The sequence below is a fragment of the Orycteropus afer genome, unplaced genomic scaffold, assembly GCF_000298275.1.
Source record: "Orycteropus afer afer isolate SDZICR_OR568_19922 unplaced genomic scaffold, OryAfe1.0 scaffold00057, whole genome shotgun sequence".
Lineage (NCBI taxonomy): Eukaryota > Metazoa > Chordata > Mammalia > Tubulidentata > Orycteropodidae > Orycteropus > Orycteropus afer.
In genome coordinates this window covers 5,308,725-5,323,295 of record NW_006921644.1, presented here as the reverse complement: position 1 = coordinate 5,323,295, position 14,571 = coordinate 5,308,725, and the positions used below count along the sequence as shown (strand labels likewise).

Genomic DNA, 14,571 nt, shown 5'->3' with positions numbered 1-14,571 from the left:
GTTTCTAGGAGCTCAGGTGGCACAGTGGTTAAAGCATTTGGCTGTGAACCAAATGGTCAGCACTTAGAACCTCTTAGGCATTCTGCCAGAGAAAGATGAGACAGTCAACTTGCATAAAGATTGACAGCCTTGGAAACTTTGGGGCAGTTCTGCCCTGTCCTCTAGGGGTGCTGTGAGTCAGAAACAACGGGACGGCAGTGGGGTTTGGATTGCTTCCATAAAGATTTATACCCTTGGGCAGTTCTGCTTTGTCTTGAAGTATTGCTATGAGTCGCAGTTGACTCAGTTGACGGTAAGTTTGGTTTGGTTTTGAGCACTTATTTCTAGGATTAGGTTTTTAGAGGATTCTACTTTTGAACCTGCAGATTGGTTAAATGCTCCTGAATATAGTAAATCCTTGGATAAGGAAATTTAGGTTCAAGTTTAATGAGTTGGCCTGAGGTTACACAGCTGATTAATGGTCAGCATTCTTTTCTGATAAAAGTCACTGCAAGTTCTTATTGAAAATAGTTTTAGGTTGCACTAACAAATATATCCATGCATATTCAAGACCCTCTTGTATCCACAGGTTGCTGTGATCCATCATCTTCTCCTAAAGATGCATCCTGACTTATCTCCACACTTGCACACTGAAGAATGCAACATCTTGATTAACTTGCTAAAGGAATGTCACAAAAATGTAAGAGTCCAAAAAAATGACCGTGATGCAAAAATGAAACTTGGGTACAGCACACTAATGTGAAATGTTTTCTCTGTTAATGGAAGGGAATGATAATGTCTTAGTAACAGACATTGGGGCTTAGTAAAGATTAGGAATTGATACTTGTGATTTTTCACTAACTCCCTTTGGTGTAGTAAATTACATAGTGTGGCTTTTCTAGCCAAAAGTCTTTGTAAACTCTGGTGGAATTTGCTGTGAGCAACTGAGTAGCTCCTGATTGTTAAAGTTGTCCACCTGGGATATTTCTATTGGGAGCAGCACCAAGTAATTTTCTGGGAAGTTTACTGTCTCTCAGGTATGTAGAAGTCTGATGTTGGCATTGGTTAGTTTGGCCACTCTGCCAGGCTCTAACGGAGCACTCCTAGAGGCAGATGGAATCTCTTACTGCTGGCTAAGAGATTCAAGAGACACACATTGCTGAGAGAGAGACACGAGAGACATGCTGAGAGAGAAACACGGGAGACATGCATTGCTGAGAGAGAGGGAGAGAGAGAGCGACACTGAGAGACACACACTGCTGGGAGAGAGACTGAGAGAGATTCTTGGTGAGAGACAGTGGGCTGAGAGAGACTGAGCATGTTCTTGAACTTGAATAGTAGCCTGGTGCTTCCCAAATAAACCCCATAATCTGTGAGTTCTGTGTGGCCACTGTAGCAAATTATTGAACCCAGCAGAGAGGTGGTGGGTGCTGTGGGAGCAGTGGTTGGTGTGGGGGTTGGTGAAAGGGCTGGAGGGAGGCAGCATGTCTGGCCTCACAGGAATAGGCCTTGGGCTACTGATGGTGATGCTTTATTCCTCTTGTGGGGTTAGAGGAGGTCAGAAGATGGGGCCTCCTGGCCCCTTTGGCACCACCACCACTTCCTTTTGTGATAGGTAAAAATCAAGCGTGATTGTTATATTCATTGACATAGTATGTAGTAGTTAGATTTCTTGTTCTTACAGTTAAATGCTTTCTTCTTCCTGATTATAGGATTGAGAATAATTATGTTCAGCTCTGACTCTTGTCAATGTAATGGAATTATTCTCATTGTCTTTTCCTTGATGGCTACTATTCTATTAAAGGAAATTGAAACATTTTATATAATTAGATGTTAACTAGATCTAATTTATGATTGGCCTAAGTTGACAAGTTTACTTGTTAGTGGAGGATGGAAATAAAATTCCATGGTTAAAACCAAAATGGAAAAGAAATTCATACTTGGGAAACTTGAAATCAGATTGATATTTTTATAAATGTTAAGTATTTAGCTTTTTTCCCCCATGTATTTGGTATATAAATGAGTAAAATTTAAAGATTAAGAGTAAAGTACTGAGTAATATCTCTGGCCAGTGAAGTCTGATATTTTTACTGGATCAAAGAATTGTTGATGGCAATATACTTTAAGCAAACTCTACTCTCCATACATTTAGATCAGATACTGAGAACTGTTCTTACACTTCCCCAACTTAACTGACCCAACTGAAGAATGAGCCAAACCATATAAGTTAAATGCTACTTTCTGTTTTTAAAGGGAAAATCGTAAAATGCCTACTTCTTTAAGCACAGGAAATGATTATTTGTGTTGCATTACTGCTTCACTTCTGTATATAGTCAGTGATAGTAAGAAACGAGGCGAGGAGGTCTGCTGGAAGAACGCAGCACAGCGGGGAGAGAGGTTTTCAGGAGCAACATCTCTGTCTTGTCTGCGAGGGTTTTGTCAGTCTGACCTTGTAGAAATATGCCGTGTATTTTACAACACTAGATAAAGATAAGAATATCAGCTCTTCATATTTATTTCCAAAGTCATTCGAATTAAGTCAAAGGTCAGAGTTGTTCAGTCTTTACTTTTACTTAATCTTTATTGGTTGTTTATATTTGCATGTTGTCATTTGGTTCATGAATATTTTTAAATTGGAATAAAATTAAACATTCTTTTTTTTTTCTCTTTTCCAAAGGATTTCCTGTAGTAAAAGTGGCATCTCAAATCACTGGAGTTAAAGATTGACTTTTTAGAAAATTAACTTTATTAAAGTGTAATTTACATGCAGTAAAATGTATCTATTTACATGTACAGTTTGATGAACTTTTAAAAATGTATACATACCCATCATAGTTAATATATAAAACATTGCCATTGCATTGGAAAATTTCCTTGGGCTCCTTTCAAGTTGACCCCCAATGCCCACTCCTAGCTCCAGCCAACCACTGAACTACCTGGTCACTATGGGTTAGTTTTCTCTTCTGGAGTTTCTTATAAATGGAATCTACATTGTATGCTCTTGTGCTTTGCTTAGCATAACTTGAGGTTCATATGTGCTCTTGCATGTATCAGTAGATCACTTTTTATTTTTGAGTAGTATTAGGAGCTCTGGTGGCATACTGCCTAAGGCATTTAACCGCTAACCAGAAGGCTGGCAGTTCAGACCCACCACCCACTCCTCGGAAGGTTGGGCAATGTACTTCCGTAGTAATACTGCCTCACAAACCCAAGGAGGGGTCGCTATGAGTTAGATCCGACTTGATAGCAGTGAGTTATTTTAGTTTTATTGTGTGGATATGCCACAGTTTGTTAATTTGCCTGTTGATGGACATTTAGATTGCTTGCAATTTTGGGCTGTTTGGAATAAAGGTGCTATGAATGTTCATGTAAATGTCCTGGTATTCACATGTGTACATTTCTCTTGGGTAAAAACTTAGGGATGGAGTGACTGGATGGTGTGGTAAGTATCTGTTTAATCTTGTAAGAAACTGCCAAACTGTCTTTTATTCTGTACTGTTTTGTGTTCCCACCAGCTCCTCGTCCACATCAACACTTGATAAAAGCTATCAAGTGTCTTTTTTATTGTTAGCACCCCTATAGATGTGTAGTAGTAGTAGCTCATTGTAGCTTGAAATTATATTTCCCTGAAGGCTAATGATTTTGTGCATCTTTTCATGAACCTGTTGACTATTCATAACAATTCTTTTGCCCATAGTTAAAAGGTGGTTTGTTTGTATTTTTATTGAGTTATAAGAAATTTTTGTATATGATTTGGCATGTAAGTCCTCTATTTGATACATCTCTTGTGATATTTTCTCATTTTCTTAAGGCTGTATTTCAAAATTGCTGTTGTTGTTATTTGCCATCAAGTCGGCCCCAATTTGTAGCAACCCCTCCTTGGGTTTCCGAGGCAGTATCACTACGGAAGTAGGATTGCCCAACCTTCCTTCCAAGGAGTGGCTGGTGGGTTTGAACCGCCAGCATTCTGGTTAGCAGTCAAGTGCCTTAGGCACTATGCTACCAAAGCTCCTGTATTTCAAAGAGCAACTTGTAATTTGATGACATCTAGTTTAACTTTTTTTTAAAAAATGGCTTTTGGTTTTGGTGTTCTAAGAATTTCATGCTCACAATGTTTTTCCCTGTGTTTTCTTCTATAAATGTTATCATTTTAGCTTTTATATTTAGCTCTATGATTTCAAGTGAATTTTTGTGTATGGTGTAAGTGAGGTATGAGTCAAGGTTCATTTTCTTTCCCTATCTATATATACAGTTATTCCAGCACCATTTGCGGAAGATACTCTTGTTTTCCTACTGACTTACCTTGGTTCTTTTATCAAAAATCAGTTGACTGTATATGAGTAGGTTTATTTCTGGGCTCTCTAGTCCATTCCATAAAACCAAACCCATTGCCATTTAGTCGATTCTGACTCATAGCAACCCTGTAGCACAGAGGAAAACTGCCCCACAGGGCTTCCAAGGCTGTAAACCTGTATGGAAGCAGACTGTCATCTTTCTCACATAGAGTGTCTGGTGGGTTTGAACTGCTTACTGTTTGGTTAGCAGCTGAATGTTTTAACCACCATGCCATGCCACCAGAAGTCCTAGGGTTGCTATGAGTGGGAATTGACTCATTGGGGAAGATCCTCCCCCATTCCATTCATTTGTATGTCTGTACTTCACACTATTGACTACTGTAGCCTTTAGTAAGTCTTGAAATCAGAAATAAGGCACCCAACTTGTCCTTTTTCAGAATTGTTTGGCTATTCTGGGTCCTTTTTATTTCCATATAAATTTTACAATCAGCCTGTCAGTAACTTTACAGTGGAGCAACTTGGCAAAGAGCTCTTTCCCCAGAATATCAGTTACATCTCCAATAACAGAAGACATTTGTATGTGCCTCTTGGTGTGATGTACCAAGGAGGACACATCACTTCTACAGCATTCATGCCAAAAATGTCATGAAGAAACAAAACCCAGTAAGGAACATTCTGCAAAATAACTGGCCTTTTGTCTTTAAAATGTCAAGCTAATGAACCACAAAGAGATTGATGAACTGTCCCAGATCAAGGAACACTGAAGAGACTTGAAAAGTGAATGAAGTGTGGTTCTGGATTGGATTTTGGACCAGAAGTAACAAAAACTTGTTTTCTCTTCTGTATAAGGGAGCTCTGGTAGCATAGTGCCTAAGGCACTTGACTGCTAACCAGGAGGCTGGCAGTTCAAACCCACAGCCACTCCTCGGAAGAAAGGTTGGGAGATGTACTTCCGTAGTGATACTATCTCGGAAACCCAAGGAGGGGTTGTTATGAATGGATCTGACTCCATGGCAGTGAGTTTGGTTTTTGGTTTTTCTTCTGTACAAAGGACATTTTAGGCCAGCTTGTGAAATTTGAATAAGGTCAGCAAATTAGATACTAGTATTAATGTTAATGTTCTGAGTTGGATAATTTACTGTGTTTATTTATGGTTTTTTTTTTTTTTAAATGTAGGTATTTAGAGGTAAAGGGCTATCATGTCTACAGCTTAACCAATAGGTTTAAAAAAAGAGTGATAAAGGAAATGTGCTAAAATGTTAGCAGTTAGAAAATCTGAGTGAAGAGTATATGGGAATTCTCGGTCCTAGTAACTTTTAGGTGACCCTGAATTAGTCATAAAGTTTTTAAAAAGTGCTTCTAACTTACCATGTCAGAAAATAGTTGAGCAGTATGTCATTTATTCTATATCATCAGGAAATACCTAAGTACACTTGTGCTTTTTAACTGTTAAAACTATAGCACAACAGCAACAAACCCAAACCAGTTACTGTCAAGTTGACTGACCCATGTGTGTCAGAGTAGAACTGTGTTCCATAGGGGTTTTTTTAGGGGAAGATACAGTCTTGATTGTGTTTCTTTTTAAATGTCATATTGAAGTATGTTGTTGTTGTTAGGTGCCGTCGAGTCATTTCCAACTCATAGCAACCCCATGCACAGCAGAACGTATTGAAGTATAATACACATAAAGAAAAATTGAAGCATACTGCTCAGTGAACTCTCTTGAGCTAACATACCCATTTAACCACCACCCTGGTCAAGTATCACCAGGACCCTGGACCCCTTGTGTTCCCTGTTGGTCACCCCTACTAGGGGTGGCAACCACTATTAGAACTGATGCATGTACAGTTCTGCTTGGTTTTGCACTTGATATACGTAAATGGAAACTCATCATATGTACCTTTGTAAAATTATTTTTTGATAAAGTTCAAACTTTCTACCTATTTTTCTGAATTCTCTAAAAATACTAAATACGTGGCCCTTTTGAACTCAATTGTTTAATCTGTAAAATGAATGGATTACTTTACTTTTAGCTTTGAATTTGTTTAATTTTGTATTTTAATCATTTCTGTTGGTAAGGCATCATTCTGAATGCCCTTTTTGGGCTGGAAGGCTGCAGTGATTTCCAGCCATCTTAATGTAGATAGACGTGGCTGTTTTTACCTCCAGACGGCTCCGACTTCCAGCCATCTTAATGTAGATAGACGTGGCTGTTTTTACCTCCAGACGGCTCCGACTTCCTGAGCCTTGTTGTCCTGTACAGGTCTTCTCTGGTCTTCGTAGCAGATGTCCTTTCCCTGGCTGTCACTGTTTACTGGCAGCTTCTGATCTACTGGCCTATTTTTCCTGCGTTTGTTGGCAAGACTCGGATTATTTATAATTAAAATACAGATATTAGAATAGCTATTTTCCTCAAAACTTAGAAATGCTCATGTGTTCTTTTCCTGACTTATAAAAGTAATATGTGAGTAACAGTGCCAATGTAGATAGTTTAACAGGCCTAGGAAAGTGTAATGAAAATAAAAATTACATTTTAGTCCACTGAGCAGAGATAAAGTGGTTAACAGTTTGGTTTAGCTAGCTTTTATTTTATTCTTTATTTTATTCCCTCTGTTGTCTTCTTCCTATTGGAATTTTAAGATGCCTATATGTTTTCCATCTTGAGAAAACGAAGACAGAATTCTTTTCTGTAATCCCAACTTTAAGGCATCCTATGTGTAGCTTCCCTTTTAGAGAAAACTTTTCCATAGAATTGAAAGAACACTTGCTCTTATCCTTTCCGTGTGGGGTCTACATTCACTAGGGTCTGAAAAGTGCCGGAGTAACCAGTGACTACGTTGTTGGGAACTTTGGTGGACATGTTTGATCATTTCCTCACTTGTCTCCCAGGCAGCATTTGGGTCCTTCTCAAAACACTTTTACAGGTTTCTACCTTCTCCTGTCGTTTTCCTTTGATTTTTGTGTTCACTCTTCAGTTTCTTTGGCAGACTCCTTTTCTCTACATGGAGAAAGGCTACACCTTTTTCCTAGAAGAATTGATTGATTCCATTGGTTTCCATTGTTTGTGTTTGGCTCAGATTTCTTCCCTGAGTTCCAGACCTGTTTCTCTCAACTCTGTACTGCACTTGATTATTGGGCAGATGAATGCAACATGTCCAGAACCAAATCCATTTCATCTGTTTCAAAAGGCTTTTCTTATCTCAGTGAATAGCATGTATCTGTCTGAGCCAGAAACCATTGTCCTTTTAAATTCCTCCATCTCCCTGACTTCTCACCTGGGCACAGTCCCCAAGTACTGCCCATACTCTGCTGAATATCTCTGCTCGATTGTTCTCCATTGCCAGTGCCACTAACATAACTCATTCCAGTGTTATCTTACTAGGGTTGCCTGTGACTGACTTCTAACTGGTCTCCTGACTGCTTGGTGTTCTGTCCGAACCTGCTTTATACACTGCATTAGAATGTTTTTTCAAAAATAAGTTTAATTTTTCTTCCTTGTCAGTGGTTTTCTTTCTCCTTAGAATAAAATCTAAATTTCCTAACTTGTGGTTCAAGGCCTTCATGAAATTGGTCCCCACTTAAATTTTAGCTTCACCTCCTCCCCATACTGCCGCCACCCTACCCTACCTGCTCTTTTCTGTGGCTGACCCCTTAGTTCCTGGAGTGGGCTCTTTTTCCTCTTCTAAGCCTTTACATGTGAGTACATTCGTTTGAGAACATTCTGTCTCCACTCCTCATTTACTAGACCAGGTTTTAGTCATCCTTCAGGTTTTTATTCCCCTTCTTCCTCTTCTGGCCTAGATTCTTTTGTATAGGCCGTGTACCCAGTGGTGGTACCATGTATTTTACATAAAACATTTCCTACTTTATGGCTGTTATTCTCAACTTTTTGGATTTAGGACTGCTTTACATTCTTAAAAAATTATTGAAGACCCAAAGACTTTTTGTTTATGTCATAGCTACCAATATGTACTGAGAGAAAATTAAAACAGAAAAAGTTTAAAACTACTGTTGTATTTAAAACTGCAATAATAAACTTGATTACGTGTTAGCATTATTTTTCATAAAAAATCTTAAAGTGAAAAGAGTGGCATTGCCTTTGCATTTTGCAGTTCTCTTTAATGTCTGACTTGATAGAATACAGCTCGATTCTCAAATTTGCCTCCATATTCATTCTGTTGCAAAATCATACTTCATGAACTTCTGGAAAACTTCACTGTACCCTTATGAGAGAATGAAAGTGAGTGAACAAGACAAATAAGGACTTTGTGGTAGTGGTGTTGTTGTTATGTGCCATCGAGTCAGCCCCGACTCATAGCGACCCCTCCTTGGGTTTCCGAGGCAGTATCACTACGGAAGTAGGATTGCCCAACCTTCCTTCCGAGGAGTGGCTGGTGGGTTTGAACCGCCAGCCTTCTGGTTAGCAGTCAAGCGCCTTAGGCACTATGCTACCAGAGCTCCCTATTAGGAAAATAGTTTTGATGTTGTAGACTCCTTGAATAGATCTTAGGAAGCTCTGGGTGTCCCTGGACTACACTTTGAGAGTCACTGCTTATGGAAATCATTTCATTATTTGTCTCCTCTTTGACTGTGTGCTATGAGAGTAGGATCCAGGTCTCCGTGCCTGGGACAGTGTCCTCCGTGTGGAAGGTATTCAGAGATCTGTTGATTGATGTGTGTCTTCAGTCATTTGCTCAGTTGGTTTGGTTCTCTAGGAATAGACATCAGACACTAGAGATTACACTTTGTATACAAGAGGATTGTAGTCTACGGGCATTTCTTTTACCAGCTCCATTGGAGCAGTTTGGATTTGGTGTTTTTCACTTAGTACCACAAGAATGTAATTTTTAGTTGGGCTTAAGTGTTTAGGAGAAAGCAAACAAATTTCTTTTTGTCTTAGATTTTAAAAACAGGATGCCTAGGTTTGTAGTAGAGTGATAAGATATAATGTAAATTAAACTATGAAGCATTGCCTTACATTCTAAAAGTAATTATTTCTGTTATTTCTATTTGATTGACTGGAAGGGGTTTTCTGGTAGCATAGTGCCTAAGGTACTTGACTGCTAACCCGAAGGCTGACGGTTCAAACCCACCAGCCACATTCCTCGGGAGGAAGGTTGGGCAATCTACTTTCGAAGTGATGCTGCCTCGGAAACTCAAGGAGGGGTTACTCTGAGTCGGGTCCAACTTGACAGCACATAACAACAACAGAAGGGGTGTGAAAATGCGTTGTTACTGTTTATTTGTTGTCAGGGAATTTGTGTAGGAAAAATACATACTAAGTATTTATTCTGAAAAGGTTATTGGGTAATCAGTAAGACATCTTAGTCTGTTAAATGCTTGCTGGGAAATCCCTCACCATTTATTCTGTGTGGACCAGGAAGGGTTTATACAGTGGGAATGAAGCAGGAAGGAAAAAATTGTATGAGGCATGTCCTACTAATTATGTGTATCTAGTTTCCATGAAAGCCTTCATTTCAAAGAAAAGGAAAAGATGTGCTTATTATTCCAACTACAAGTTCTGAATTTACAGCATGTCGTTATGGAGATTGCCATATTATCCACCCACCCTTCAAAATGATGAAGTGCAAACATGCTAATTATCGCCGTGCTAAGGTTCAAGGTCTTTAACTGTCTTTATCTTCACCTGCTTTGGAGCATTCATAGTTTAGTCATAGGAACTGAAACCACTAGGAACTTATTTTTGTTTTTTAAACAGAACTTGAACTTCATACACACATTTCATCATATTGTGAATTCATGACTTATTTATATAGCATATAAAACTAAAAAACCAAACTCATTGCCGTCGAGTCAGATCTGACTCATAGAGACCCCTTCTTGAGTTTCTGAGGCAGTATCACTATGAAAGTAAATTGCCCAACCTTCCTCCCGAGGAGTGGCTGGTAGGTTTGAACCACTAGCCTTTTGGTTAGCAGTCAAATGCCTTAGGCACTGTGCCACCAGAGCTCCCATATGGCATATACAGACCACCAAAGACCCCTGGTGGCGTAGTGGTTCAAGCACTTGGCTGCTGAGAACTCAGTGATTGAAACCCACCAGTTGTTAACTTAGGAGCTCTGGTAGCATAATGCTTAAGGCACTTGACTGCTAACCAGAAGGCTGGCAGTTCAAACCCACCACCCACTCCACGGAAGGAAGATGGGGCACTCTACTTCCATAGTGATACTGCCTCGGAAACCTAAGGAGGGGTCGCCATGAGTTGGGTCTGACTCGACGGCACGTAACAGCAACAGTTGTTAACCTGAGAGAAAGATGTCACAGTCTGTGTCTGTAAAGATTGCAGCCTATGGGCATTATGCTCTGTCCTACAGAGAGCTGCTGTGAGTCAGAGTCAGCTTGATGGCAGTAGGTGGGATACCGACAACTTAATAATAGTGGTAAGTATTTCTGATGGATTTTGAGTGATATTTTGAATGGAGACAAATGAGAAAATGACTCTGTCTCCAGGCACTTACTAAATAACTTCTATGGAACGAGTATTTGCTAGTGAAGAAACTTTTTGCTTGTTGCTGTTGGGGCCGTACTACAGTTTGAGCACGCACTCTCTAATAGAGAGGAAATGGGCTGCGATTTTAACATGCCCTTTAACCAAAGGGGTACTGAGGAGATAAAACTGCTTATACTTTGTGAGGTTGATTGCTGGCTTATAGGTGTCCCTTTTATGCAGGAAAATGTCTTTTTTACTTTTCTATTTATAGAGCATTTGCTCCTCCTTTGTAGGAAGGACCAGGTCCTTGGTAGGAAGGACCAAATAAAGCCTGTTTATTTGTATATTTTAACTCAACTGCTGACTTAAAGGTACTGCAGAAAATAAGCCTGGCAATCTGCTTCCCTTGAGATTATAGCCAAGTGCTTATGCACAGGGAGACAGCTCAGGGGGTAGGAGTGCATGGAGGGATGGACACAGGGAAGAGGTAACTATCGGGAGGAAGTGGGAGGGGAGATGTCGCATTGTGGTAAATTGTGGTCAATGTCATGAGACAAAGTGTATGTGAACTGCTATATGGAAAGTATTTGCTCTGTGAATTTTCACCCAAATCACAATAAAAAGAAAAGAAAAAAAGATTATAGCCAAGAAAATGCTATGGAGCAGTTCTGCTCTGTAATATGTTGGGTTGCCATGAGCCAGCATCAATTTGATGACAACTAACAGCAGTAACAACAACTATAATTTGCTTATTATTAAGGTGACACATTAAACCCATTTTTTTCCTGTAGGAGTAACTTCAAGTTCTATGAGCCAGTCATCTAAGCTTATTATGCGATAAAATATTTTACCCCTTTTCTTCCTTTTAGCACAGCGTTCTGAAATTTTTTGGTCATTGCAATGATCTTGATCGGCAGATGAGAAAGTGCCTGAAGAATGAGGTAAGAGAAATGTTAAAGAATGGAAGTGCGGCCTCTCCTCACTTACTGACATGGTTAAGTTCTAACGACCAGGTTATTACATGAAAATCAGTGTTAAGTGAAAAAGGAGGATGACTATGTCATCATCCAACTGCCAGATTATATCATTATATAACAGCCAAACTGCTGAGAATCATGGCCCAGTCAAGTAGACAAATAATCTTAACCGTTGTAGCCAGTGTTATTCTTGCCTTGCACCTTGGTGTTCATTATTGCCCGATGTATTTGGTTAATATGCAGAACAGTCAGATTTTTGACTATTGTCATAAATTCAAAATGTTGGGCAATAAGATAGTCACTAAGTGAGGAGAAAGTATAATTGAAGAATAGAACAGAGCGTTTTAGAACAATATTATATACTGCTGCTGTTATTAATGTCCCCCCCAATTTTTTGTATAATAGAGAAGATTGACTGATATGTATGACGTCCTCTAAAACCAGAAGTGAAAGCTGCTGTGCTACTTGGGGACAGTTTTAGAACATTGCCATTTTTTGGCTATGTACACAAGTGAAAACAACTTCTTTATTATAATTGCTACAACTCATCTAAATGGATTTTAAGGCTTGGAAAATTGAATCTATTTTGCAGAAGTACTTACATCAGCTAAGTATTAGCTGTGAACAAGGATTGAAAACTCTGGGCCTCAATTTCTTTATTTGTAAAATGAGGGAATTCGACCAAAGTTTTACAATTTGAAATTTCTTTGTCATTATCTACAAGCCATAGGGATCTTTTTTTGGGAAAACTGTCAACTTCTAAACAAGATTTTAGACTATTACTTGGTTTTGGACAAATAGTTGGAGTACCTAGTTTGTTGTCTTTTCCCAAGTGCTGCTAATCAAGCACAGTGGCATCTTAAGCTTTCGAAAAGAAATTTAATTCCATATTGCTTTGTATGGGAGCTTTGGTAGCATAGTGGCTAAGACACTTGCCTGCTAACCAGACAGCTGGCGGTTCAAACCCACCTGCCACTCCTCGGAAGGAAGGTTGGGCAATCCTACTTCCGTAGTGATACTGCCTCGGAAACCCAAGGAGGGGTCGCTATGAGTCGGGGCCGACTCGACGGCACATAACAACAACAACAACATTGCTTTGTATATCATGTTTTATGTGGACATTATAAATATATAACTATGGAAAAATCTGTCTCTAAATCTTTGTTTTCTCTATTTTGGGGCCTTTATTTTCCTTGTAAAGCTTCGTATAAAAGGGGTTATGTATAATGTTTGAAGTTACCCAGTACCTATCTTCATTTTGTGGCGTCTTCTCTCATTTATTCATTTTTCTCCCCTTCCTGAAATCTCTTTTCAGGTTGACACTTACCTTTACTGTTTGAAGAACTTTTCTGTGGTTCTGAGTTAGGGGCGATAATTTTCTTTGCATGTACAAATATGTAGTTGCATAAATGTTACAAAATTATTTTTTAGAAACTCTAGAGGCTAGTTAAATGGAAACTAAACCTAGGGCTCTGCCCCTGTTTTAATGTTGTTGTTAGATGCCATTGAGTCAGCTCTGACTCATAGCGACCCTGTGTACAACAGAATGAAACACTGCCGGCCCTGTGCCAGCCTCACAGTCCTTACTGGCCTGAACCCATCGTTGCAGCCAGTGTATCAGTCCATCTCATTGAAAGCCTTTCCCTTTTTTGCTGACCCTCCACTTTAGCAAGCATAATATCCTTCTCCAGAGATAGTTTCTTCTGACAACATGACTGAAATAGGTGCGATGAAGTCTGGTCATTCTCACTTCCAAGGAGCATTCCAGCTGCACTTCTTCAGTCTTCCGTATTCATTGTCCAGCTGTCACATGCACATGAGGTGATTGAAAATACCGTGGCTTGGGTTAGGCACACTTTAGTCGTCAGAGAGACATCTTTGCTCTTCAGCGCTTGAAAGAGGTCTTTTGCAGCATATTTGCCCAGTGCAATACGTTGTCTGATTTCTTGACTGCTGTTTCCACTGGTGTTGATGGTGGAACCAAGTAATATGAAATCTTTGACAACTTTAATCTTCTCTCCATTTATCATGATGCTGCTTATTGGTCCACTTGTGAGGATTTTCATTTTTCTTCTGTTAAGGTGTAATTCATACTGCAGACTGTAGTCTTTTATTGCATCAGTAAGTGCATCAAGTCATCCTCACCTTCAGCAAGCACGGTTGTGTCGTCTGCATATCACAGGTTGTTAATGAGTCTCCCTCCAATCCGGATGCCATGCTCTTCTTCATATAGTCCACCTTCTCAAGATAATTTGCTCAACACACAGATTGAATGAGTATGGGAAAAAGATACAGTCATGGCACACTCCTTCCTGATTGTAAACTATGTGGTATCCTCTTGTTCTGTTTGAATGACAGCCTCCTGGTCTGTACAGGTTCTTCATGAGCACAATTGTGTTCTGGAATTTCCATTCTTCTCAGTGTTATCCATAATTTGTTATGATCCACACAGATGAATGCCTTTGCGTTGTAAGTAAAACACAGGTAAACATCTTTGTGGTATTATTTGTTTTGAGCCAAGATCTGTCTGATATCAGCAATGATATCTCTTATTCTACATCCTCTTCTGAATCCAGCTTGCATTTCTGGAAGTTCCCTGTCAGTATATTGCTGCATCCGTTTTTAATTATCTTCAGCAAGATTTTACTTACATGTGATATTAATGATGTTGTTCGATAATTTCTACAGTGTATAGGATCATCTTTCTTTGGAATGGGTACAAATATGGATTTTTTACAGTCATTTGCCCAGGTAGCTGTCTTCCCAATTTCTTGGCATAGATGAGTATGTATCTCCAGTGCAGCATACATTTGTTGAAACATCTCAGTGGGTATCCTGTCAATTCCTGGAGCCTTTTTTTTTTTTTTTT

The 14,571-nt window shown here is 39.3% G+C and overlaps 1 protein-coding gene across 1 annotated transcript in view; it reads left to right on the top strand.

Annotated features, from left to right (window-relative positions):
- The first annotated feature begins 598 nt into the window (after positions 1 to 598).
- The window catches only part of CMC2 (C-X9-C motif containing 2), a 19,627-nt gene continuing 5,654 nt past the window's right edge, over positions 599 to 14,571 (top strand). Inside the window, exons 1-2 of the mRNA XM_007939114.1 lie at positions 599 to 679; positions 11,595 to 11,666. Of these exons, the coding sequence (XP_007937305.1) occupies positions 599 to 679; positions 11,595 to 11,666 (153 nt within the window). The remainder of the gene's footprint in view (positions 680 to 11,594; positions 11,667 to 14,571) is intronic.